The sequence below is a fragment of the Petaurus breviceps genome, unplaced genomic scaffold, assembly GCF_028583685.1.
Source record: "Petaurus breviceps papuanus isolate PSGF00001 unplaced genomic scaffold, PetGlider_PUasm1.0 90333, whole genome shotgun sequence".
NCBI lineage: Eukaryota > Metazoa > Chordata > Mammalia > Diprotodontia > Petauridae > Petaurus > Petaurus breviceps.
In genome coordinates, this window is record NW_027187220.1 from 769,715 (window position 1) to 793,137 (window position 23,423).

At 57.2% G+C, this 23,423-nt stretch overlaps 5 protein-coding genes across 6 annotated transcripts; 1 reads left to right on the forward strand and 4 right to left on the reverse strand.

The window, feature by feature from the left end:
• Positions 1-248: 248 nt before the first annotated feature.
• On the reverse strand, positions 249-2,733 carry TIMM17B (translocase of inner mitochondrial membrane 17B). Of its 2 annotated transcripts, none has more exons than XM_069108242.1 (6): positions 2,577-2,733; positions 1,985-2,084; positions 1,692-1,755; positions 1,424-1,552; positions 1,159-1,269; positions 249-819 (listed from the first exon to the last, which is right to left on the reverse strand). In XM_069108242.1, the coding sequence occupies exons 1-6, from the start codon at positions 2,600-2,602 to the stop codon at positions 728-730; spliced, it is 522 nt and encodes a 173-aa protein (XP_068964343.1). In that variant the 5' UTR covers positions 2,603-2,733; the 3' UTR covers positions 249-727. The 2 variants fall into 2 exon arrangements, with proteins under 2 accessions (XP_068964343.1, XP_068964342.1); XM_069108241.1 differs by lacking the exon at positions 2,577-2,733 and adding an exon at positions 2,347-2,497.
• Positions 2,734-3,036: 303 nt separating this feature from the next.
• Positions 3,037-5,759, forward strand: PQBP1 (polyglutamine binding protein 1). The gene is made up of 6 exons (XM_069108243.1): positions 3,037-3,409; positions 3,504-3,615; positions 3,724-3,833; positions 3,975-4,064; positions 5,341-5,401; positions 5,530-5,759. Exons 1-6 carry the CDS (start codon positions 3,343-3,345, stop codon positions 5,684-5,686), a joined length of 597 nt encoding a protein of 198 aa, XP_068964344.1. The 5' UTR covers positions 3,037-3,342; the 3' UTR covers positions 5,687-5,759.
• Positions 5,760-5,801: 42 nt separating this feature from the next.
• SLC35A2 (solute carrier family 35 member A2) lies at positions 5,802-9,295 on the reverse strand. Its single transcript, XM_069108240.1, is given in 6 exon segments — positions 5,802-6,154; positions 7,609-8,306; positions 8,452-8,603; positions 8,691-8,876; positions 9,090-9,249; positions 9,251-9,295. Coding segments are annotated over 6 exon segments (1,236 nt in total). The 5' UTR covers positions 9,263-9,295; the 3' UTR covers positions 5,802-6,126.
• Positions 9,296-9,651: 356 nt separating this feature from the next.
• Positions 9,652-12,519, reverse strand: PIM2 (Pim-2 proto-oncogene, serine/threonine kinase). The gene is made up of 5 exons (XM_069108201.1): positions 12,332-12,519; positions 11,920-11,970; positions 10,848-11,220; positions 10,566-10,742; positions 9,652-10,468 (listed from the first exon to the last, which is right to left on the reverse strand). The coding sequence occupies exons 1-5, from the start codon at positions 12,500-12,502 to the stop codon at positions 10,275-10,277; spliced, it is 966 nt and encodes a 321-aa protein (XP_068964302.1). The 5' UTR covers positions 12,503-12,519; the 3' UTR covers positions 9,652-10,274.
• An 870-nt stretch (positions 12,520-13,389) lies between these two features.
• Positions 13,390-23,186, reverse strand: OTUD5 (OTU deubiquitinase 5). Its single transcript, XM_069108202.1, has 9 exons — positions 23,064-23,186; positions 20,003-20,096; positions 16,187-16,251; positions 15,944-16,100; positions 15,691-15,839; positions 14,686-14,889; positions 14,337-14,538; positions 14,118-14,231; positions 13,390-14,018 (listed from the first exon to the last, which is right to left on the reverse strand). Exons 1-9 carry the CDS (start codon positions 23,085-23,087, stop codon positions 13,897-13,899), a joined length of 1,131 nt encoding a protein of 376 aa, XP_068964303.1. The 5' UTR covers positions 23,088-23,186; the 3' UTR covers positions 13,390-13,896.
• Between the last annotated feature and the right edge of the window lie 237 nt (positions 23,187-23,423).

The window sequence follows — 23,423 nt, forward strand, 5'->3', positions numbered from 1 at the left end:
GAAGCTCTCAGGTCATGGGACACCAACCCTAATCGAAAATCATCTATATGGTATTATCTCCTGCCTTTGGTACAAGAAGTAGGTGGCATGACACCGAGGCTGACAGCTCAAGGCAGAGCTGGGCCAAGACATGCTTCTCTTTCAAAAGTCCAGTAGTGTCTTCCCTCCCTTTCCCCCCAAGGTATTCACCAACAAGATGTGAGTCACTATCTTTAGGCCGCAGCGACAGAAAAAAAAAAAGACACACATAGGTTTCAGAACCAGCTTTAAATAAAGAGGGAGAAAAACTGGAAAGGAGAAAAGGCCAGATTGGCTTTTCTTTGTGGGGGGAGGGGTGTGTGGAGTTGGGGAGGGTGTACATGAGCTAGGAGCCAACAGTAACTTGGTCTCAATGAGCTAATTTCTTGGGAAAGTAGAAGGGGCCCCCTCTGTGGCAGCACTGAATTGTCATTCCAGCCCTCCAATCCAAGCCTCATCTTTAGGAATGGCAATCCCTTCCCTGAGGCATGTCACACTCCCTGAGATGACATGAGTCCACCTAGCCAGCCCCACTCTCTGGAGCACTGAGCCAGGAGGGAGCACTGAGGGCTCTCCTGCCATGAAGCACCAGCTCAGAGAGGTAGTGAAATAGAGTGGGAGTCAGTTCATGCCCCCCAACAGCCAAGGATCCAATGTCCCCCTGTTCTCCCCGTGTTCTCCCTCTCCCGCCCCCCACAGCCTGGTGGCTTCACTGGTACTGTCCGTAGCCTGGGTAACTGGGGGGTGGGGCAGAACCTTCCTTGGGGGGCAGCTGTCCAGGATCTTCTATGAAGGGGGGTGCTGGAAAAAGAGACAAGAGAAAAGAGGGAAAAATGGTAGAGATGAGGCCTAGGAAAAGTGAGAGTAGGATTTGAAGACAAAAAAGAGAAATAGGGGAGACAGAAAATGGACAGAAGGACAAAAGAAGATAAAGAGAGCAGGCCCAGAGGAAGAGAGAGGGGTTCTTCCTATTAGGATAGGAGACAGGGGAAGGTAGGAGTGATCCAGGAGAAACAGACCAAAGAAGGGACAAGAGAGAGACTAGTGAGATGGCTGTTAGAGGAGCCTAAGCAAAGAGGGCAAGGAGAATGAAGGGGGTGGCATGAGACCCACTCAGCATGCCTCAAGAGAATGACTCACTGTTTCGGAACTGCTGAGCTGTGTAGCGGGTGAGGAGGATGCCCACACCTTCAATCAGGGCTAGCAGGATCCCTCCCATCATGGCTGATCCAACCATGGCCAGGGGTCCACCTGGACAACAGGAAGGTGATACAAAGTGGCCTCATACCCTCAGGGCTTCCAGGGAGCCTCCTCCTGGGCATCCCACACTAATAGGGGTAAAGAGATAAAGAAGGGCTGGGGGATGGATCTTGGAAGGGAAGGTGTCAGTTCAAAGGTCACTTACTCCGAGCTGCCAGCACAGCACCCGTGAGAGCCCCACTTGTGATAGAATTCCATGGGTCTTCCTTCCCCCGGAGTCGGACAAGCCCACAGTCAATGGTAGAAAACAGACCACCCCAAACAGCAAAGCTACCTGGAAGAGGAAATGGGAGGGGCTGACATTCAGAGTCCCCAAGCCTGCCTCAGTGGATCATCCTGGTCAAGGTCAACTGTCCCCAAGCGATGACCTCTGCTTCCCAAGGTCCCACTTTGGGCATTTGCTGCCTCCTTACCTCCAATCTGGGGGGCCCGGATTCTCACAGCACTGACACTACCCCGCAAGCGGTGCCGGATGCCCTGGGAAGGGAATGAAGAGAGGGAATCAGGTCAAGAGAGGAGACAGAGATCAAGGGCCCCAAAGGGACCAAAGGCTAGGCTGAACAGCACCAAGTGATCCCCCTCTCCCATCAAGCTCCTCTTCTGTGTGAGTAGAAGAGTCAGGGTAGTGGACCCTTTGAGGTCATTTACTGGCTTTCCCTCCCAACTCATTTCACAGGAAAGGGGACTAGAGGCCTAGGGAACTCACTACTGGGGCATTTCGGAAGCCCTTGATAGCCTGGAAAACGCCTCCCCCGATGACTCCCATGGTGAAGGCCCCACCGCAGTCGTCCACAATCCTCCAGGGGCTGCAGAGACACGTAGGGATGTGAGACAGGTCCGAGGCATGCTGGGGGCGTCCCTCTCCCCATCAGTGCTCATCCCATAAGGCACCTAGGAACATCCCCAGCAGGGGGAGGGGCGGGCGGGGTGGGGTGGGGAAGGGAGGGCAGGGGCGGGGCGAGGAGGCCCATCCCCCGCCCGGCCCCCGGGGTCAGCCTGGTCCCGCCTCCTGACCAGAAGCTCCCAGAGGGCAGACAGGCTGAGCGGGCCCCTCTGGCCCCCTCTTACTTTCTGGGGCCTAGTCCCCTGCCCCCCCAGTAGAATCGTCCATCGCAGCCGTGGGGGGATTGGAGAGACCAAGCGTCCAGAGTCGGGGCAGCCGCGATACCTTGCCCCATCCCATCCGCCTGGGAGAGACCAAGTATGCGGGCGGCGGGGGGTGGGGGTGGTGGAGCGATGGGAGGCCAGATTCCTCCCTCGGGGGTTCAAATGTCGGTCCTCGTCTCCACCTCACGTACCAAGGCTCACGTGCGTACTCCTCCATAACCCTTTATCTCAATCGCCTCCTTCAGGATCCGGGATGCCCTCTCCAAAAGCGACTGTCCCACCCTGAAGCCTCGAAAGCCGCCCCTCTCTACAACTCCTCCCCCCTTCCCGCCTCTTTCTGCACTCCACCCCTAAGACCTGGGGAAGGGACGCTGGAGGCACTAGACGCCTGCGCAATCTACCATCCTCCCCTGTGTACCGAAGGGTTGCCGGGGAAACTGTCCCGCACGTTTATTGGCCGTTTCGTCCTTTGGTCCCTCCCCAATGTTCCTTTTTGCGTTCACTCATAGGTCGGCTTCCGAACTAGAGAAGAAAGAAGTGACTTGCGCGCGACAGCCGGGGGGGGGGAGGGGAGGGGGAGAAGGCCGGGTTCTACCTGGACCGGATGAAGAAACCTTCCGGAAGCGAGGAGGAAAAGTCCGGGGGATGGGGGTGGGCTAACTACTGTACTTCCTCATTGGCTGACAAAGCAGCCACATGCGCACAACTGGCTGGGCTAGGAGCTGCCTGGACCTGACTTGCAAGGTCCTCCGCTAGCAGCCTGTAAGCCTGGGTGGGGAAAAGACCGCGAGGAGGAAGTGACGTCATCCGGACGGCCGTGCCCGGAGGCTTTCCCTCTAGAACAGAGACGAGGAACACCGGCTGCTCTGCGCCACCACCGTTCTACCAGACCTGAGTGGGCGGGGCCGTCGAGCTCCCTAGATCGCCCCGAACTCACGCCGGTCGCGAGGCTTCGCCATGCCGCTCCCCGTAGCCCTGCAGTCCCGTCTGGCCAAGCGCGGCATCCTCAAACACATGGAGCCCGGTGAGGCGGCGCCCCGCGAGGGGAGAGGGGGGGAGGGGGAGGGGAACAGAGGCTCTGGCTGCCCGGGCCCTGACCTCAGACGGGCTCCCTGCAGAGCCAGAGGAAGAGATAATTGCCGAGGACTATGACGACGACCCTGTGGACTACGAGGGCACCAGGATCGAGGGCCTGCCACCCAACTGGTACAAGGTGTTCGACCCAGTCTGGTGAGAGAAGTGTCTGTGGGCAATGGGGGGCGTCCTTGCCAGGGGGTAGTGGAAGACCGAGGGATTCCCCAGGGCTCACCTTCAAGGCTCTCTTGCGCAATCTCTCAGTGGCCTTCCTTACTATTGGAACGTGGAGACAGATCTTGTGTCATGGCTGAACCCCCACGATCCCAGTTCTGTCATCACCAAGGCAGCCAAGAAACTCAGAAGCAACTTGGGTAAGCTCCTTGCCCCTGGCTGGGCCCAGCATTTGGCCATTCTGTAAAGTTAAGTCACAGAGAGAAGCTTGCTCTGTTGGAATAGCCTCTTCCATTGCTCTGGTTTTTGATTCTCTGCTTTACCCTGTTTCTATGCCCTAGATCCAGAAGATAAGGCGGACAGAGAGGAGATGAAGGAACGTCGGTACCACCGAAGGGAAGAGTTGGCCCCCTATCCCAAAGGCAAGAAAGGTAGGTGGACAGAAGCCTCCCCAGGCCCCTAACAAGAGAGCTCTGAATGGATTCACTCAGCTGCCTTGCTTCGAGTGTGTGTCCTTTGCCTGGCTTCCTCAGAGTAAGCCAGCATTTACTGGGCTTATCTTGCCAGGCTTTGGACACAGATGAATAATTGCCACAGAAAGGGAGAATTTAACACCTGCTGATGAACAAGGATTTCCCAAAGGAGATAGCACATGAACTAAGTCACCAAAGCAGGCTAAGAGACAGGAGGGCAGAAGGTATTCCAGGCCCAGGGAAAATAGCCTCTGAAGAGGAATGAGAACCACAGTCTAAGGAACAGATTTGATAGCAATACAGTCTCTGGAGGGAGTCTGTGAAATTGGGCTATCAGTTAGAAATCTATTACAATAGACTAGTCTCGAGGTGATCTTAAGTAGGGTGGTTGTGCTAAGTAGGAAATAAGACAGAGACTTGGCAGTTGAGTGGATATGTAAAAAAAGGTAGACAACGCTGAATCCTGGATACCTAGAGGGCTGCCATTGACAGGACAGTTGGGAGGAAGGGAATTTTGAGTTGGAAATGTCTTGCAGACAATTGGTTGTGTGAGCCTAAAAGTCGGGGAGAGCTCAGGCTGGCTCTGTAGATTTGGGAGCCTTTGGCACAGAGATGACCAAACCAGAGACAGGAAGAGCCTACTTTGAGACTCCCAAGTTACTCAGGTTCACAACTTACATCTGTGAACATATCACCTCCACTTCACAGAGGGTCAAGAAATGCATGATTGGGGGCATCCAGGTGGCTCAGCGAGTAAGAGCACCAGCTCCAGTGTCGGGATGACCTGGGGATCAAATCAGGGCTCAGATACTTAGCACCACACCCAGAAATAACTGGCCATGTAACCTTGAGCAAGTTACTTAACCCCAATTGCTTTAAAAAAAAAAAAAAGAAATGCATGATTGTCCTGAACAGAAAGAGGGAAATTGATTTGAGATAGCTGGGGACATGGAGGTGTCATTTAGGTTTTAGAGGAAGATTTAGGCAATAAGAGCAGCCTTATCTCCTAAAGAGTTTGTGGACACACCCACCTCTCCCCCTTCCCCCCCAGGAGAGCTAATCCAGGTATAGAGGTATTGCAGAATTTTATAGCAATGGCTCTTTCTGGGCCTTAGTTTCCCCCTGTTCCAAATGAGGGGGGTTGGACTAGGTCTGTAAGGGCCCTTTCCATCAGTAACGTGTTGCACATGGTGATGATGTCCAAATAGGTTCTACACCTTTCCTCTCTCCACAGCCAGCCGGAAGGATGAAGAGTTGGATCCTATGGACCCTAGTGCCTATTCTGATGCCCCGAGGTGAGTCTCAGTCCCTCTGTGCCCTGCCGTATTCTTCCATCAAATGGTCATGGAATGGAGGTGGGAGAACAAGATTGGTTATCTCTTTTGCTACCAATTTCTATCCTATTGATTCCTCCCATCTCCAGAGGTACATGGTCTACAGGTCTCCCCAAGCGGAATGAGGCAAAGACAGGGGCTGACACAACAGCAGCTGGGCCCCTGTTCCAGCAACGGCCGTACCCCTCCCCAGGAGCAGTGCTTCGGGCCAATGCTGAAGCCTCTCGGGCCAAACAACAAGACTAAGACAGCCCACCCTTTCATCCAGATTCCCCCCCCCCCAAACCCTTGTGTTCATAATAAAGTGTTTGCCTTTCGAGTTTTGCCATTGGAACTCCTGGGGGAGGGGGGCACAGAGGAAGAAGCTGTTACAAATTTATTTTCAGAGGAAATATTCCCTACAGAATTTGGCTCAATCAATACTTGGTAAAAATCTCAGCCAACAAAGTGGGAAGAATCAGAAGTCAGTAGTGTTAACCCTAGGGAGTCAGAAGGGAAGACCTTGAATTCCCCATCAGCCCAAGCGTGGCAAGGCGGATGGAGGGGTGGGGAAGAGAATGTTTAGCTCTTTAATACTGAAAAAGCCGCCTCGAGTTCCACATGGAAGCCACAGGACCAGGGTATCCTCAGAGTAGACATGGGAAGTGCTGGGCATCTTCAGGCCCCCCCATCAGACAAGGGAGTGCTTACGACCCCTTCTCCTTGGCCAGCAGCCTGCAGGGGAAAGAGAGAGAGAGCCCAGGTGGCTTTCTTTCAGACCTTGCCATGAACCAACTTGGGTTGGAGGGTTGGGGGAACCCAGTGTTAATGGGGTTAAATACAGCATGAGAAGATGGTCCCGACCCCGATACTTAGTAAGGTGCACATCAACTACATAAATAAAATTTCTTTATTTTGGCATTTGTACACTTGACCCTGCCCAGCATCACCCAGCCAATGAAGAAATTGGTCAATTTCCTGTCTTACAAAAATCAGGCCTGATAACCATCCCAACCACCACTACCATGCCTCCCCCCAAAAAGCCTAGCCACAGCAGCAACTATCAAGTTCTCTGCACAGTAGGAGCCGGGAGGTCCCCCAGCCTTTGGGGAAAAGGGTATGTTAAAGGGTTAATCAAAGCAGGGAAGATAGGGAAATGAGACCTCCTTTTGAGCCAGGATTGTACACCTTTATACAATCTGAAGTTTCATCTCATTCCTCCCCCCCCCCCGCCCCCAACACCAGTAATCTTTGGTCTCACTCTTTTTTCCTTCCTTGTCCTCCAAACTCCTCACCCTGACTTCTCCAGTTTAGGTGCTGATTGAATTTCTTCCCATAATCCAATGCCCAGTCCAATTTGTAGGTTTTATTACTATCCCCAACACCCTAGGGGAGCCAATGGGACACTCCCCCCTCCTGGATCAATTCCCCTTTGGGGACTGGAAGTGGGAGCCAGACATATACAATTCCCTCCCCTCCCTAGAAGCTGGCCCTGGATGAAAGGAGATGTAAGAGGTTAAACCATTCTTCCTTTGCTGTGAGGCATCAAATGCTGGGGAAAAAGTGGGAAGCTGTTTCTCTGACTTGCCTGGGCTGATTGGAGCCTGAGGTGAGACTGGTATAGAGATACAGGAGGAATGCTTTATATGATGAGAAAAGAGGGGCAGAAAGCACTGCCATGGAGTTGGAAAAAGTAAAGACATTGAATAAGAGGAAACGTGAGCTGGAAAGCATGTCCTGATGCCCCCTCTAGCATGGTACAAACCCTGAGAAAGGAGCTGGGACTGGGTGGAAGTCAGGGCATGAAATACTAAGAAGGGGAGATGGAAAAATCATCCCAGAGAAGTGGGTAAGGCCCCTAAGGAGAGGCCCATGGTTTGGAAAAATTAGTCAGACATGGTAAATTAACAGGAAAGGGAAGAAAAGTGACCAGCCACTTTACCCCACCAGGAACTTGAAATATGTTTTAAAAACAGTCTCTATTGGACCCCTCTGGAGGAGTCAGCAAGAGTCAGGTGGGAAGAAAGGAAGGGGGGGGGGGAGGTGTGTGTGTGTGTGTGTGTGTGTGTGTGTGTGTCTCAGGAGAGAACAATAAAGAACTGAAGGGAAGGGGGGCTGGGAGATCTGGACTCCCTGGTATCTCCCCAAACTCCAGCTCTGCTCCCAGGTGTCACTTCCCCAGTACTGACTTGGGTAGGAAGGGTTCCTCCTCGGAGTCCGCATGGCGGCCACTGGCCAGCGGTGCTGTGTTCAGAGGGGGAGGAGTGACCACGACAGCAGTTCGGGGCAGGCTGTAGAGGTAGACGGCCCCGATGACCAGACCAGCCCCGAGTGCAAAGAGCGGATCCACCTGGAAGCCAAACAGGCGGACGGAGGCTGCTGTGGAAACGACAATGGAGAGGGAGGTGGCGAAGCCTTTGAGAATGTTGTCCGCGTATTTGACCACCACTGCCACGAGCAGGCCACCAAAGGCCTGATTAAGCACCACCCCCCACACAGCAGGCGTGTAGCCGAAAAAGAAGCCTCGACTGGCTACAGCCCCACCCTCTGCCCACCACAGCCCTGCCAGGCCCAGCAAAGTCCCAAAGAGGCCCAGCTGCACATTCCTCAGCCACACAGACCCTGAACTACCCTTCAGGATCTTCTCAAAGTAAACGCCAGCAAAGCCTGATGACAGGCATGAAGCCACCACAGCTGCCAGTCCCACACCAGGGTTCTGGCCTCCTGGGCGTGGTGACCCATTGCTACCACCAGCCTGCTGGACCTGGACAAGGGCCACACCCAGGAAGAGCAGGAGCAGGGAGGCCCACTGCAGGCGGGACAGGCTCCGGCGGAGCATGAGGACTGAGAACAGGGCTGTGGTAAGGATTTTCAGCTGGTATGTGACCTGTGGAAGTGGAGGTAGAAGGCAGGGTCTGAGGGACAGGGATCCCCCTTGAGGACAAAGCTGGTCCCCCCTATCTCTTTCCCCCATGCCTGGCCTAGCTTCCTTCTTTTCTCCCTCCTTTCCCCTTTCCCCCGCCTTCACTGACCTGGAAGGTGGCAGCTGGCAGGTTGGAGATGGCCACATATTGCAGATTGTTTTGGAGGGTGTAGATAAGGGAGGGCACTGCCAGCTTCAGAGTGTCCACGTACTGGACCAGGACAGCTTCGTGGAGGAACAGCACAAAATGTTTCACGTTTCCTGCACGGGGAGGACGAGAAGAAGGGCTGATTCTCCGCCTGCCAGCTCGGAGTCCCCCTCTGTGGCACTAGCTCCCCGAGTTCCTACCCCTCTTCTGCGCGAACAGCAGCAGGAGACAGGCGGCCCCCTTGAGCACTTCGGCCATGACCACGGCCGTGGTGGCGAAGAAGCGGTCCCCGGGCAGGGTCCGAGCGTACCGGATGCTGAGGATCAGCGACGCGTTCTGCACCACCAGCACTGCCAGCGATGCCTGCTTCAACCACCGGTGGTGACCTGCAGGGGGGCCCGGGGCCGAGGCCCTCATCAGAGCTCCCGCCGCGTGGTCGAACCCAAGGAAGGGGCGCAATCCGCGCTCCGTCCCACAGCCGCGTCCCTCCCCCCGGGCCCCCCCACCCGCCCTCCCTCGCCGGGCACACCCATGGTCAGTGGCGGGCACGCGCCCGGTCTCGCTAGCGGACGCGCCCGCTGCCCTGCTGCCCCCCTTACTTGCACTGGGCAGCCCAGGCTGGTGGTGCCCCCCCGGCGGCCCGACGCCTCCAACCGCTGCCCCAGCCGCCGTATCCCCTCCGCCTGCGCCCGCCGCTGCCATGTTGGCACCTGCCCGGGTCCGTCCCCTCGGCAACGGCCCGGGCCGCCGTTTCCTTCCGCAGGCCCGTCATTTCCGCTTCCGAGGATTGAGGCGCCTCATTGGCCGCGACCGCTCGGTGGCCCGCCCCGCTCCAGTGCGCCGCCGCCTGCCCTCCCTCCTCCTTCCCCTGCGCGCGGCCGCCAGCCCCGCCCCGCCCCGCGTTTGGCCCAATGGCCCTCGGCCATAGCTTAGCACCTCCCCCACCTCCGCCCTACTCGCCCTTCTCACGTCCTCATAGGTTGGGCACCGCCCCGGAGTCCTCCCCTCGACTCCCTCGCCCCGCCCCGGCCCCGTCCTTCCTGGGGAGCCGCAGTGAGGTTGGCTGGGTCAGGCACCCCAAAAGCCGCAGTGGGAAGACTTCGCTGCCAGTACTCCCCCCCCCCCCCCCCCCGAGATCGATGCCACAGCCTAGGCCAGGCCTGGGATTGCAAGGGCCTCCTAGGGCTCGCTTTAATGTCATACACAGGTCCGAAGGGCTGAGAGCCTACTGGCCACTGGCCTCCCTCCCTTCCCCCTCCCGGCGTCCTCTGGTCCCGCCGTGGCCAATCTGTCCGAAGTGTTGGCACAACCTTGGAGGCAGCGACCGCCTTCATAGGGGGAAAGTGAAGAAGTCAACGTCACTGGGGAATCTGTGACACAGGCCCTCTGGCTGGGTAGGGGCAGGGGCAGGGGCAGGGGCCGGGGCAGAGGCAGGGGCCGGGGCAGAGGAGAACAGCGACTTCAAGGAAATGTCCAGGCTTGAAGAAGTCAGGAGGAAGAGAGCTCCAAGCTCCCAGCTTTCTTTTCCACCCCAAGCTCGGGATCTCTAAACAACATATGGAGGAAAGGGAGAAGGATGGGGGGGGAGTGTCTACTGTCTGAAAAAGTCCCCCCTCCATCCCAGAGAGCAAGAGGAACGGGGAATGGGCTACCAGGTCTCTTGGGTAAGGTCCAGAGGAACATCTCTAAGCAACCTGTAAAACCAGGTCAACAGTGCAGCCTCAAAAGCCTGGTCCCATTTGGGGGACCACAAACAAGTACACATGTTCCTTCCTCCACCACTGTTAGAAAGCTGGCCACTCTGAGGTACTGGCATCACAGGAGGCAGCAGCAGCCCCAGAGACAGGAGGCAGGATTTCTGAAGGAAGCGCTAAGTGTTCCTCCCCATCCTGCATCCAGGGGTCCCGAAGAATCTGCTCCAGCGAGGGCCGGTTGGCAGGGTCAGGGGCCAGGCAACGTCGGATCAGGGCCTCACAACCTGCAGAATGGGGTGGGAAGTCTGTGGGCCAGAGGGGAGGCAAAGGGCAGGGGACAGAGGGGCATGGGAGGAATCCAAGTAGCTAACTGCACCTTACCTGGGGAGACATGGCAGTGGAAGCGAAGGCGCGCGCCTAGGATCTCCCGATCATGCTCAAAGGGGATGTCACCACAGGCCATGTCATAAAGGAGAATGCCCAGGGACCACACAGTAGCTGGTAGTGCATGGTACTGCTGTTGAGAGATCCATTCTGGGGGGCTATACACCCTTGTTCCTGCAAAGCCAGGGACCCATGTTTGAGTCTCACCAGGCACCAGGCTGCCCTGTCCTGTTCTTCCTATCCAACAATCCCCAAACACCCACTGGCCTCGGCTCTCACCATCAAAGTCAGTGTAGGGCTCATCCCGGAGTAGGGCACCAGAACCAAAGTCAATGAGCTTCACTTCACCCCGCCTCAAATCGACCAGGATGTTCTCATCTTTGATGTCTCGGTGGACTACACCTCGAGAATGGCAGTGGCGCACGGCAGCTACCACCTGGCTGAAGAAGTGGCGGCAACGGCTGTCTCCTAGGGGTCCCCGCTCAGTGATATAATCAAACAAATCCTGGCCATGCTCTGGCCTCTCAAGCACCAGCAGGAAGCTTTCGGGGGTCTCAAACCAATCCAGCAGTCGAATCACACCCCGATGACCACCCCCAGCCCCGACCTTCCTCAGCAGGGCCACCTCCAGTGGGCATGGGCCTGAGTCAGACTGCAGGAAGGCAGAAGGTACAGGGAGGAGCTGCAGTCACTTGGATTCAGATGCCAACTCTGGCCCAGAGAAGCCTCCCCCCTTGGAGGGGGGCACCTCTCTCCCATATGTGCATATGTGGGGGGGGGTGCAGACCTGTCTCCTGCTTAGAAACAGTTGAGGAAAAGCCCCAACAGCCTCCCAAAGACTGGGGGGAAATTTCAGTACTTCTACTTTCTACCTGTGGGACCAGGGGCCAGTCAATCCTCTCGACGTTGCTGGGCTCTTATGGTCATGCCCACCCCCATGTTCCCACCCAGCAGCACAAGGGAAGTCCCTCCCCACCCTTCCCACCGAGCTGAGGACACACTAGATCCTGGTCCCTCACCCAGATAAAGGGACAGAAGGGGATCTTCCTACAAGAGAATATCTTCAATACCCCTGCCCCTTCCCCACATGCACAATGTGTCCCAGAGGTTAGGGGGAATGTTCTGTGCCCAGAGCATGTCTCAAGGAGAGCATGCCCCAGTATTTAGGTGAGTTTCAGTGCCTAGGACATTCAACCAGCCTGGTCAACCATGAACTCCCACAGATGGCTTAGAGACTCCTCCCCTTTGGGGATGCAGACCTGGCCCATCCTTGGGCAAAGGAGAAGGGAGACAGACCCTTAAAAGAAGAGATGAGTCACCCACAGGGAAAGGAGGTGGGAAGCATACACACCAGGGGGGCCCAGCCCAGGACGCGGCTCCGGGGGATCAGCTTCACAGCAACCTGAGAGAGGAGAAGATGAGGGGCCCAGGGAAACGATGGAGAAGCCAGGGAGGGAGGGAGGGAGTAGATCCGAGGGGAGGGGCGAGCGGGGGTTGGGGGGAAGATATGAGGTGAGGGATGGGCGGGGGAGATCCGAAAGGGGTACCCGAGGGGAGGGGCGCGCGATGGAGATTCGAGAGAGCGATCCGAGGGGGGTACCCGAGGGGAAGGGTGGGCGGGGGCGACCCAAACGGGAACCCGAGGGGAGGGGCTAGAGGGGGGCGATCCGAGGCGGGACCCGAGGGGAGGGGCGGGAGGGGTAGATCGGCGGAGAGGGGCAGGCTGGGGACCCCAGGGAAGGCGGCAGGTGGGGTGCAGTCACCTGCAGGCGGTCGGCCAGGCGATGCGCAGAGAAGACGGAGCCGAAACCGCCCTTGCCCAGCAGGGGCCCCAGGCGGTAGGCAGCCTCCAGGGCCTCCTGGCCCTTGCCTGGCCGGCCCGGGGGCTCCGGGGACGGGAGCTGAGGCAGCGCCTCGGGGCCCTTGGTCAGCATGGCCCGGCTAGCCTGGGGCGGGCGGGGGAGGGGGGGGAGGGCTGGCCGCCGATGTGAGGCGCCCGGCTCCGCCTGGGACGGAGGCTCGCACTCTACTGGTCACCAGGCGGCAGAGCCAGCCGAGAGGTCAGCCCCGAACGCCCCACCCTCCCGCGCCGGGCCAATCGACAGCCACTCATTTGCATGCCAGCCCCGCCCCGGACCTCCTTGGATTCCGAGTAGGGGCCTGAATGCAAATGAGGGGAGTGGGCTAAGGAGGGACGGATCCGAAATCGTGACGGGACCGTAGCTTTAATGAAGGCAGAAGCGGGCTGAGTGGCGGGTCTCGGGGCCCCGGCGGGCGATCCCTCTGCAACAGGGCCAGCCCCCACCCCCAAGCGCTAGGCAGCATGGCCGCCGGCGCCCCCTTCCCCCACCAGTCCCCCAGGAAGCGAGAAAAAGGCTGGGGGAGGAGATCGAGGGCCCGACTCCGGGCCAAAGGCAGAGGGTGGGGCCCCAGAGGGGAGGGTTTAGCCTGGCACTGTGAGCCAGTGAGGTTACTCTGCCAAGGTTGGGGGAGGGCTGCTGAGTCCTCTTCTGGGGAGATGCATGTCCTTCTCTGCTCTCTCAAGTCCAAGGAAGCAGCTGGACAACTCCATCCCCAGGCTCTTGGACAGTGAGGGAAATGGGGGTACCCAGGGCAGTGACTTTGTACAATTTAACTGTCCAAAATCTGTGGTTTGGAGGGGAGGGGGTGCCCAGCCTCAAGTCACCTGCTTCCTGCCCTAACCCTCCTTCCTCCCACCCCTTAAGAGAGAAAAGCAGAGGGGAGCTGCTGGTCCCAGTCCAGCCCAGGGCCCCAGGCCTCAGCCCCCAGGACGCAGCTGGGCCAGGATCCAGGATCGGAATTTTTTTAGAAGATAAAATTACATTTTAATAAAGGGAGAAGGGGTAAGACACCCAAACACTGATGACTCAGACGTCCTCCAGGCTGGGGGGGGGGGGTGGGGGGGTCTATGGATTCCCCCACCCCACCACTCACCCCCTGAAGAGGGGGCAACAGAGATGGGGGACACAATTTCCCTCCTTTGACAAGCATATCCGAAAGGCTGTGGGGACAATGGTGGTCTAAGGGGCCACTGTGGTTCTCGGTGTTTCTCAGGGCCTGCCCACATTCATTCCGCCACTGAATCCATGTTGGAGTTTAGGTGCAGAGATCAAGGAATAAGGTGGGCATGATTTGAGGAAGCTGGGAGTGGGGAGTGGGGTGGGGGTAGGGTAGAGGGAGGCATGTAATCCAAGGGGAGGCCAAGGCTGGACCAGAGTGCGAGAATCCCCCAAGGCCTGGCCAGGCCAGGGGAGGGAAGAGCAGAAGGAGGGGGAGGGGGTGGGCAGGGGGCTCCAGTCCCTGGTTATCAACTCTTGTCTGGTGGGGGGTCTCTGTGTACTGTGTTTTTCTTCATACTGTCCAAATATTCCTGTTGGGAGACGGCAAGGACGGAAGCCAGGATTTCATCATCATCCCAGTCGTTCAGACCTGGCGGGGAAGGGGAGAAGAGTGGAAATGAGGTCTGGCAGGAGGGGAGCCGGCAGTCTGATGAAGGGTGAGGAGATGCTGGGCCCTGAAGGGCCTTACCAAAGGCGCTAGGTGACATCTGCTGGATCAGGGCCCGGCATTCCAGAGCAGGGTACAGGGATACAAGGGGGGAGGTGGCTCGGTCTCCTCCCGTCACCGACTGGCTGCTTGGACCTAAGATAAATGAATGCATGTCAGGAGGCCCCACTCAGAAAGATGAAGAGCCATCCCCCTCCCCTCCTGCACAAGGACCCTGCCAGGTCACCAGGAAACACTGACCTGGTGCACATGGTGAGGGGGGTTTGGCGAGAGTGAGGGCATGGCCTGGCGAGGGTGGCTTGGGGCCCAGTTCTGGGTGAAGGTCCTGCTGCTCAGGGGAGGGGGCGGTGCTCCGCTGCCTGGGGGACCTGCCACTCCACTCCTCCAGACCACTAGAGGCCGCTGCTGTGGCAGAGCTGCAAGTGGCGCTGGCTTTCCGGGGCTGGGAGAAAGGGCAGTAGATGCCCACAGGGTTAAATCTCACCTGGAGAAGCAGGCCAAGGCCGACACACTTCTAGGGCCTGAGTGCCCACCGACCCAAAGCCTCCCCACCTTCCCTCCCCTGGTCCCAGCAGGTGAGAGCACCTACCTGTGCTTGGCCCCTGACCTGCCGAGCTTGCTTCTCCTGGTCCCGAAGCCACTGCAGGTAAGACTCTCTGGCCACCTGCTCCTCAATGGCCTCATTGGTGGCTTCCCAGTCTGTGGCTCGCTTCTTATCCTCCAGCATCTGCTGCTCAATCCAGGACTCCTCTGATGTTTTAATGGCATTCTTCATCAGGGACTGGTCAGCAAACTAGGGGGAGACAGAGAGAAGTGGCACTGGGTATTTAAAGGCAGGGGTCAGGGCAGAAATAAGGCTGCCCAGCCCTGAGGGAGGGAGGGCATATGGGAAGGAGGGAAGGAAGGAGGAGCCTCTGGCCAGAAGATTCAGCTTCTCAACATGGGGGGAGGGGCAGGGCTTGGGAAGAACAAGTAGGGCCAAGCCAACCCAAAGAGAGGGGCAACCCCAATAGCAGGGCCACCTCCCCCCAACCTTTTCAGTTAAGGGCCTCAGATTAGCCTGCTAATTAGGGTGGGCCCAGGCTCCCAAGGGAGACAGGAGGGGAGACAGGCAGCACCAAATAGCATCTCAACCAGGCCCCCTGAACATGGACCAGGGACTGGCCCTGCTCTCTGCCCACTTCCCTTATAGTGCTCAAGACTGACCCAGACTGGGAAACTAAGACATTCTGAGGGTCCTCTCCCCATCCCAACTCATCTCCCAGGGATCTACCTCCTCCCAGAGGTCAACAGGGCCAAAAAGGAAGGAGACTATCCAAATGACTCCCACACTAACAGAACGTCATGGAATGAATTGAGGGAGGTGCAGGGGAGAGGCCAGAGATTACTGCAGAGAGAAAAGACGACTTTCAGTGTCCCTTCCAGTTATGAGTATGTATGTACATGGACATGTGTAGGCGTAGGCATGTGCGTATGTATGTGTGCCTGTGTGTACATGCTCCCATGTGAAGAAATGGGCCTGAAGAGGAAGGGAGAGGAGGGCAGACAGTAGACAGAAGAGCAGCCGGGTCCAGCTCGCGAGCTGCTCACTCACCCCTGGCTTGAAGGAGGGGAGCCCCAGCCCCACACCAATGGTGGCCTTGTTGGGGTTCACCACTGAGTTGTAGTGGACGTTGCGATGATAGCTGACCCGGATGGGCTCGTCCTCATTCTGCTGAATGCCATGAAACGTGTTGATGGGCTCTGGGGGGACGGGGATACTTGTGCTGTGACGGACGGGGTGGGGCAGGGCCCAGGCCGGCTCCCCCTGCCGCCCCCCCCTCCCCTGTGACCCTCACTGGCCCTACCTGTGCTGTACTGGTACACCTCGACAGGCCGGTTGTACATCTCTGCCATGGCCTGCATCTCGATGTGGTTCCCGTGACAGTTATTCTTCCTTTTCCGGTTGATGTAGGTGGTGAAGTCTTCAGTGACATAATTGGAGAAGTAGTCAGCATTCTTCATCTGGGGGAGGACAGAGTACAGAATGAGCAGGGGATGAGGAGGGGTGGAACAGGCCCCCGGCAAGCCCAATCGGGCCCCAGTCTCACCAGATAATCCATGCAATGTTTCCGGACAACCTCATGCATGTCCTGGTCACCATACACCTGGTCCGCTGTAGAAAGGTGGTACAAAGTCAGAGCTGCAGGAGGGTGAAGCCAGAGCAAGGAAACAGGCCCCAAGAGAGGCCTAGGTTCCAGGTCTCACAGCACACCAGGATAGGAGCAGGTCCTTGCCATCTGACCCAACCCCAGGGTTTTACCATTCAGTTACCAGCTGTGCTGTGGGAAGACATCACCGCCCTCCCTTCTTTCTGGGTCCATTCATAGCTGAGAAAGGACCTGGCCTTGAAGGGCTGAGGCTGTGCCCACCATCTTGGCACAGCCTCAGGGAGGAGGTCTGGCCCCATATGAAGCAGCCTGACATGGTGGTCGGAGGAAGAATGGCTGCTCCCCACCCTCCACTATGTTCATGTTCTGTATGGGAGGGAGTGAGCTGTTCAACAATGTAAACCTGCCAGAAGCTGAAATGTTTCAGCAAGTCCTCAGAAGCCTTGGCACCCAGCCCACTGGGGGAGCAGCAGGAAGAGAGCCACTTCTTGTCTGGGGCAGAGAAGACAGGCCCTTTTCCTACACAGCCCAGAGTACAAATGGAGAAGGATTTGTCTACCATCTACTCCCACCCTAGTCACCCTGGTCAAGCCCTTTCTCTGTTCCTGTCATTCGGAGGCTATGCGGCTGCTCCTCCCTCCCCCCACCAAGGAAATCAAAGAACACTGCCAAAACAGCACCTCCCCCTTTATGCCAGGCCACTTCCAAAGGGGACTTGGGAGCAGAAGGGCTGAGGCTGGTCCTCCTACCCTGAACCTTAAGGCTTCTATTAAAATCTGTCTTCTTGTCTTTCAGGCCTGAGGAGGAAAGGGAATCAGAGAAGATCAACCAGTCCCAACTGGGCTCAGGGCCAGGACTGGGACTCTCCTAATGGCCCAGGCCCTTGCTCTGATTCTTCCTCTCTATGGAAACAAGCCTGGACCACTCAGAAAGGCTTCTGGTGCCTATGCCTCCCATCTCCTCAAGGTGGACAAAGCAGGCTGAGAGGCTGACTGATGGAGGCCTGCCCAACAACCCCACCCTTATATGCCTCACAGTAGAATGAAAGAAGACCCTGGGTCTCAGTTTCTTCAGCTATGAAACAGGGCTGCCTGCCCACACTTCCTTCTCTGGGGCTGCTGATGCTGACAGGACTCTGTAGGAAACGATAGAAGATGGCCAGTTTCTTTCCATCCTCAGGAGAAGGGTGAGATACAATGGGGACAAAGAGGAGCCCAGGGCCCTTGCCAATCTGGCACCCTTGGCCCCGCCAGAGACCACCACTCCTTCTGTCTTTCCCACAGGGTTAGGGCAGAGGTTAGGCCAGGGTAGGAAGCTAGGAGATACTTCTGTCCAATGGAATGTGGGAAGAGGAGCCTAGCCTCCCCTGAGCGTCACTTCCGTGCTAGCAGCCTCCTTTCCTTCTCATCCCACAAGCCCTTGGCATTGTCCCAGATGCCTCTGAAGCCTTGGACACCACTGCCCACTCCCTGCTCTCCAGTCTCTCTTTTCTAGGGTTTCCTGACCTGCTCACACTCATTCCATGCAGGTGTGTCTGGGCTCTCCTCTCCCTCTCCCCCCCCCCCCAATTGACAATCTCTTCAAGCCAATTCCCATGAATCCCCATGTGGAATAGATTCTAGACTCTCCTCTACTTGAAGTTCCATAGAGGCTATCCCCCCCACCACACCCAAAACAGAACTCAGCTTTCCCCCACCCACCCAAACTCTCACTATTCACTGCTTAGAGCGCCAGCCCTGTTGGGGGGCAGGTTGCCCCCCCATTCCCACCCATTCTCCAAGGGCCAGTTTCCTGGCATTCAAAAGCCTTCCCAGTCCAAGGGGCCTCCTTTCTGCCCCTTCCCTTTCTGAATCAATCCCTGGCTTCATTGTAGGCCCCCTCCCACCACCACCACGACCACTGCCACCCCTCACTCATGGGTGCTTCTGGCTACCCAGGCTGCCTTCTGCTTATTCTTGTGTACCCTTGGCTGTACATGGCATTGCCCTCATTCAAATCCAAGTTCCTTGGGGAAAGGGACACTTTCCCTTAGGTCTGTGAGGTCTCGGGCCTGTCAGTCTAACATCTCATAGGAATAAGCTCCTACTTACCTACTGCTTTAAGGTTTACAGAGCAATCTAGAAAAATTACCTCATTTGATCCTCACAACCCCGGAAAATAAAGGCTATCACCCCCATTTTATAACTGAAGAAACTGAGGCAAACAGAGATAAAATGACTAGTAGAGGGTCACACAGCCAGTAAAGTAGGAGTGTCTGAAGCTGGATTTGAACTCAGGTCTTCCTGACTCCAGGTACTGTGGCACCCCCTAGCTGACCCTGTACACAGTCTACCCTTAAATAGATGAATGCCTGTCAGCAGATGGCAACCAAGGAGCTAAAGGAAGGTTCCTTCCTTTCCAGATAGGCCCCCCACCCCCAGAGGTGAGCCACAGAATATTCTGGATCCCATTTCCTCTCATAGAGTCCCCTTAGCCCACATGGAGTCCAAGCTCCTCAGAGGAAGATGAGGCCCTCCCCACCCCCAAGGATTGAATTTAGAGTTGAGCTGGGGCCTAGTAGGGGAAAAGGGCTGGGCACGAGGCCAGCCTGTTGGGGTCCTGCCAAGCCCACATGGTGGGGAGGATGACAGGGAGCTGCTGACGGTAAGACATACTGCCAGTACCCAGCCCATGGGGCCAATCCCCAGTGGGAATAGGAGTCAGATTTGGAAGCCTGTTCTCCATCATCTGTAGGATGGGGGGGAGGGGAGTTGGCTACACAAGCCTACAGCTCCAAATGGTCCTTTGTGGATGACTTCCTGTGGCCTCCAGGGAATGCTCCCCAGGCAAAGGCTCTAAGGCAGCTCCAAATTCTAGCTTCAGCAGTGACCAAGTGGATCTCCAAGCTCCTCCCAACTCCCCTCCACACATTTTCATCCAATCAGGAGTCTCTGCTGAAACCCCCTGCCAGAGGAGTACTGGAGCAAGGCCCTCCCTCCTCCACCACAGGCTGTGCCCTCATGGCTCCAGCAGCTGCTTTATAGGGTTAGGGAGTCTAAAAGAAACCTGATGGGGACATGAAAGGTCTGGCTGGCTGCTGGCCTGGCCCACTCCACCATCTGTCAGAGGGCCACCTCCGGGAAGGCAGGCCCAGGGCCAGCAGACAATGCCTTCTCATTGAATAAAGCTCCACTGTTTAGCATCACCTCAGGGTATCACCCCTCCCGAGCGCCACCGCCCCCCCCCCCCCCCCACACACACACATCCACCTGGCAGGAAAGAGAAGTGGTGTTCTGAGAGCCCTTCTCTAGAGGCTGGTGCCCTGCTAAGCGCTTTCCAAATGCTGATCTTTCAATCCTCACACCAGCTCTGGGAGGGAGATGCTGTTATTAGCCCTTTTGTTACCATAGAGGAAACCGAGGCACCCAGGTGAAAGTGACTTGCCCAGGAATTGTCTGAGGCTGGATTTGAACTCAGGTCTTCCCAACTCCAAGGCCAGAACTTTATCCACTATACCAGTAGCTAAGAGGACAGACTAACTTGAAGCAGCGTCAATGGCCAGGCAGCATGCAGCAGAGACACATGGAGCTCAAGGTGGTGGTCCCCGGGCCTGCTGCCCCATTTGGCAGTGGCAAGAGGGCCACAGGGCAAGATTCCTAGGGATACTCAAGGGATGGGGGGGGGGGGGGGGGACTAGAAGCCTTTCCTGAGAGGCTCCACCTCCCTGCCTCCCCAACGCAAAGCGCGGTGGTGGCAACAGCACCAGCAGCAACTCACCCACTGCCCGGAACAAGCAGGCCCCATCCTCTTTCATCTGTTTGATGATGAACCCTTTCTTGTCCCGAAGGGCCTTCTCAAACCAGTGCTCCTGCTGAACATAGGAGATGGCAAAAGTTCAGACACTGGCCGGCTGGGTTGGCCCAGGCACCTTGGCCCCACATGGGGCCAGGCCAGAAAGGCCTTGGGGTATGGGGCACATCCCCAAGCAGCCCAGAGGAAAGCCCAGGGGGCCAAAGGCCAGGGCTTTAAGTTGCCCCTCACTGGTGGAGCTGAAGGAGAGATAGAAGTACTAGAAATCCTTCAGCTTGAGCCTAGAGGGGAGGAGCAACAGCTCTGAGAAAAAGCTGCCAAGAGACTTCAGTTTGTTCACACTCCCAGCTGTCTCTCCCCAATCCTGGTACAGTGGAAACTGAGGCAGGCAGAGAGAAGGGGGTTCTAGCTCCAGCTCCAGGTGGTATCCATTGACACAGCCAACAGCATGGCCCAAGATCATCAAGAAGTAGGGTGGGGGTGCTGGGCCAGCACTCCCAGATCTGTGCATGTGGTGTGGTATGACTACAGACAAGTGTCTTGGCCCTGCCATATGCAGGTCCTGGACACATCAGTCCAAGAGTGGGGGGGAGAGCATACACTGGCTGGTGCCAGGTCTCACCCTCCTCCCCCAACTGCCCATACACTGCTGATACCTAAGGTCCCCAGGAAGTAGCTAGTTAGGCCGTGGGCCAGGCCTGGAAGTGGGCAAAGGGCACCAAATGCAACCAGGTTCAGAGTCCTACTCTTTCCTTTGCCCACAGGATAGTGACAGTGAAACCCCCAGGGTCACTGTCCCTTCTCAGTCCAGTCTCTTCTTGGGAGCCCCTAAGCAGGTGATCAGGGCTCCTCCTCTTAGTCCTTGCAGCTCCCTTCCTCTCCTGCCTTTATTCCTCCATCTTTGGCCCCCCTCTGCCACCTCACACCCAAAGGCAAGGCAGCAGACTTCAGACAAGTCCTGACCAAGGACAAGAGCCGAGTGCACATGCCCTGCCCTGAGAGGGGGAACAAGAGCCCCCAGAGGAGGAAAGGGGAAGGGAAGGTGCAAGCAGTTACAGGGCACCTACTACGTGCCAAGCACTCTGCAGACAACTATCTCTGGTCCTCAGAATCACCCCCAGGAGGAAGGTGCTATTAGGATCTCCATTTTACAGAGGGGGAAACTGAGGCAGGCAGAAGTCTGGCACACAAGACAGAAGTCTTGTCTGAATCAGCTGACAATAGATTGGAATTCAGTTTCCCAACTCCAAGGCCAGTTCTCTGTGCACTGGACCACCTAGAACTAAAAACCCTCTACTCCCCCTTCTCTCACCTCGAAGGAAGTATCTCAGGGAAGAAAAGCCTCCTGAGGTTCAGCCACCACGTGGGGATCCTGGGCCTTAGGGTGCAGGGTGCTCCCACTGGAGTCCCCTCAAGCGTCCCCCCCTCAGCCCCCAACAGAAAAGAGAGACACCAATTGTCCCCTCAGATGTTGAAGCTGGCTGGCTGCCCAGTGAAGGAGGTGCGCACCATGACCAGTAGGGTGCCCAGCCCCCCAGAGTTCACCCGACTGGATCTCTGCCTCTCTGGTCCTGGGCTGGCCTGGCCATTCAGGCTTCCTTAACCCTGGGTTCTTGGCAGGAGAAAAAAAAAAAAGTGGCCCCCAACCTAAGGAAGCTTTCTGGAGACTTCCAGATTTCAAAGGAGCTGGCCAAGGCCACAGAGGCACAAACAGGCCTCAGAGTCAGGCCATACTGATCTGTTTCAGCCTCATGTCTTGGACAAGGACCCAGGGGAGGAGCTGCTCTGATGTCCTAAGAAGTGCACTGGAGATGGGGGAAGAGTCCTACCAGTCAACCAGGGGTCCGAGTAGGGCACTGATGGCTTCTGAGAGCCCAGAAAACAGGTGAGAAAATTAAAAAGTAGCAAGAGTGGAACATCTCCCATCCCTTCAAGATGCAGGACAGCATCCACTGCTACAAGGGACCTGGCGAGTCACCAGGTTGAGGCTACAGAGATTCAACTGCCTCCAGTCACCATCCACAGAGCAAACAGATCCCAGCATCCTACCCTTTCTCTGCTCTGCCTAAAGAGCCATGAAAGAGAAGGGGAACTAGGAAAAACCAGGGGAGAGCAGGTGGGCAAGAAAAAGACCCCTACAGAAAAAAAAAAAGACAGTGGCTCTTTGAGAAAAATTACAAAAGAAAATAGAAGCAGAGGGCCCCCCATGTTGGAACAAGGATGAAAGATGGGATAAGAAAAGTGGGGGGGGGTGACCTGGGGACCAAGGATAGGATAAGAAAAGCAGGGGGGTCGAGGGCTGACAAGGAGTGGGAAAAGTGTGTGTGGGGGGGCCAAGAATGAAATAAGAACAGCAGTGAGGCAGGGGAAGAGGCTAGGGACCAAAGGAAAGAGGAGTAAGAAAAGCAGCAGGGGATGGTTGGGGGGGGCTGTGCATCAAGGAATTAAAAAACAAGGGTAGGGAGTGGGGGATTAGGGTCCAAGATCCAAGGAAAAAACATTGGATGAGAAGAGCAGGGGAAGCAAATGGTCGTGGGAACCAAGGATGTATAGAAAAGGGGGGTAAGGGAGTGCAGGAAGGGACCCAGCGGGCGGGGTGGGGGGGCGTAAGAGAAAGAGTGAGAGAGGGGAATGGGGAGGAAGAGAACAAAGGGGGGGGAGATCTAAGGCCACCAGACAAAGATGGGGGCTCTAGGAACCAAAGCGGGGGCAAGGATGGGGAGGCCTGGGGACCAAAAGGGGAACAAAAATAGGGGTCCTAGCGATCAAAGAGGGGACAAAGATAGGGGTCCTAGGAGTCAAAGGAGGAGACAAAGATGGGGGACTGAGGACCAAAAGGGGTGGACAAAGATGGGAGTCCTAGGAATCAAAGAGGGGGACAAAGAGGGGGAGCTCAGGACTGAATGAGGGGGGGACAACGATGGAGGAAGCACAGAAAGGCCGCCTGTGGCCGTGGAGGATCCGGGGAGGGGGGAGGGGAACGGGGGGGGGCGTCCCAGAGCAGCCCCCTCCCCCTCCACCCCCCTACCTGCTCCACGGTGGCCGGGTCCATGGCCTCCACTCGGGCCGCCGCCGTGTCGTATTCATCCTCGCTGTTGTAGCCGGCGCCGCCTTCGTCGCGCTCGGGGCTGCCCCCTGCGCCCGGGCCCACGCCGCCGACGCCGCCGCCCGGAGGCCCACCAGAGTTGCCGCCGGGGCCCGCCTGCTGCCGCCTCCTCTTGCTGTGGCTCGGGCCCGAGCTGCAGCCGCCTCCCCGGCCAACGCCGGGGCCGCCCACGGCGCCCAGGCCCAGGCCCAGCCCCAGTGCGTCGGCGGCCCCGGCGGAAGCAGGGCCCCCGGGGCCCGGAGGCGGCGGCGAGGCCCGCGGGCGGCCGCCCGATGACGGCCC

What these genes read in the sequence shown, in the direction of transcription:
- TIMM17B (XM_069108241.1), bottom strand. Translation starts at nt 2,456, where the DNA reads ATGGGGCAAGGTATCGCGGCTGCCCCGACTCTGGACGCTTGGTCTCTC. An exon ending in GCTTCCGAAATGCCCCAGTA is followed by an intron (nt 1,756 to 1,984) that starts GTGAGTTCCCTA and finishes TTCCCTTCCCAG; the next exon opens with GGCATCCGGCACCGCTTGCG. An exon ending in CCGGGCCCCCCAGATTGGAG is followed by an intron (nt 1,553 to 1,691) that starts GTAAGGAGGCAG and finishes TTCCTCTTCCAG; the next exon opens with GTAGCTTTGCTGTTTGGGGT.
- PQBP1 (XM_069108243.1), top strand. Translation starts at nt 3,343, where the DNA reads ATGCCGCTCCCCGTAGCCCTGCAGTCCCGTCTGGCCAAGCGCGGCATC. An exon ending in CTATCCCAAAGGCAAGAAAG is followed by an intron (nt 4,065 to 5,340) that starts GTAGGTGGACAG and finishes CTCTCTCCACAG; the next exon opens with CCAGCCGGAAGGATGAAGAG. An exon ending in GCCTATTCTGATGCCCCGAG is followed by an intron (nt 5,402 to 5,529) that starts GTGAGTCTCAGT and finishes TCCCATCTCCAG; the next exon opens with AGGTACATGGTCTACAGGTC.
- PIM2 (XM_069108201.1), bottom strand. Translation starts at nt 12,502, where the DNA reads ATGCTGACCAAGGGCCCCGAGGCGCTGCCTCAGCTCCCGTCCCCGGAG. An exon ending in GCCCTACACTGACTTTGATG is followed by an intron (nt 10,743 to 10,847) that starts GTGAGAGCCGAG and finishes CTGGCTTTGCAG; the next exon opens with GAACAAGGGTGTATAGCCCC. An exon ending in CCACTGCCATGTCTCCCCAG is followed by an intron (nt 10,469 to 10,565) that starts GTAAGGTGCAGT and finishes CCCATTCTGCAG; the next exon opens with GTTGTGAGGCCCTGATCCGA.
- OTUD5 (XM_069108202.1), bottom strand. Translation starts at nt 23,087, where the DNA reads ATGGACCCGGCCACCGTGGAGCAG. An exon ending in ACCCGGCCACCGTGGAGCAG is followed by an intron (nt 20,097 to 23,063) that starts GTAGGGGGGTGG and finishes TCCTATGTTCAG; the next exon opens with CAGGAGCACTGGTTTGAGAA. An exon ending in CTGCTTGTTCCGGGCAGTGG is followed by an intron (nt 16,252 to 20,002) that starts GTGAGTTGCTGC and finishes ACCTTTCTACAG; the next exon opens with CGGACCAGGTGTATGGTGAC.